At 49.3% G+C, this 292-nt stretch overlaps 1 protein-coding gene across 1 annotated transcript in view; it reads left to right on the top strand.

The window, feature by feature from the left end:
• Positions 1-169: 169 nt before the first annotated feature.
• LOC104521009 (interferon regulatory factor 3) overlaps positions 170-292 on the top strand; it is a gene marked incomplete at its 5' end in the record, with an annotated part of 1,371 nt that continues 1,248 nt past the window's right edge. Inside the window, one exon of the mRNA XM_029083724.1 lies at positions 170-292. This exon is cut by the window's right edge and continues 267 nt beyond it. Coding sequence (XP_028939557.1) covers positions 170-292 — 123 coding nt within the window.

Here is a 292-nt window from a genome sequence, read left to right as displayed (position 1 = left end):
TATTAATAGCTAGAAATAATAATAATATTATTAATAGATATATATAATAGTTAATAGGTGTTAATACTCAGTGGGGGGCACTTTGGGAAGGAGGAGCATTTATTTGGGGAAGGAGGAGCATTTTTATTTGGGTTTGGGGGATGCAGCTGCTGATCACTGCCCGGTGCAGATGGCATCATCCCCATCCTGGACATCAGCATCTACTACCGGGGGAAGCTGTTCCACCAGGAGGAGGTGAGGGGCAGCCAGTGCCTGCTGGTGTACCAGCCCTCGGACCCCGCGCTGGCCCTGC

The sequence above is a fragment of the Antrostomus carolinensis genome, unplaced genomic scaffold (genome assembly GCF_000700745.2).
Source record: "Antrostomus carolinensis isolate BGI_N321 unplaced genomic scaffold, ASM70074v2 scaffold46342, whole genome shotgun sequence".
NCBI classification, from domain to species: domain Eukaryota; kingdom Metazoa; phylum Chordata; class Aves; order Caprimulgiformes; family Caprimulgidae; genus Antrostomus; species Antrostomus carolinensis.
Note: the sequence above shows the minus strand (reverse complement) of the source record. Positions and strands in the feature narration are given on the sequence as shown.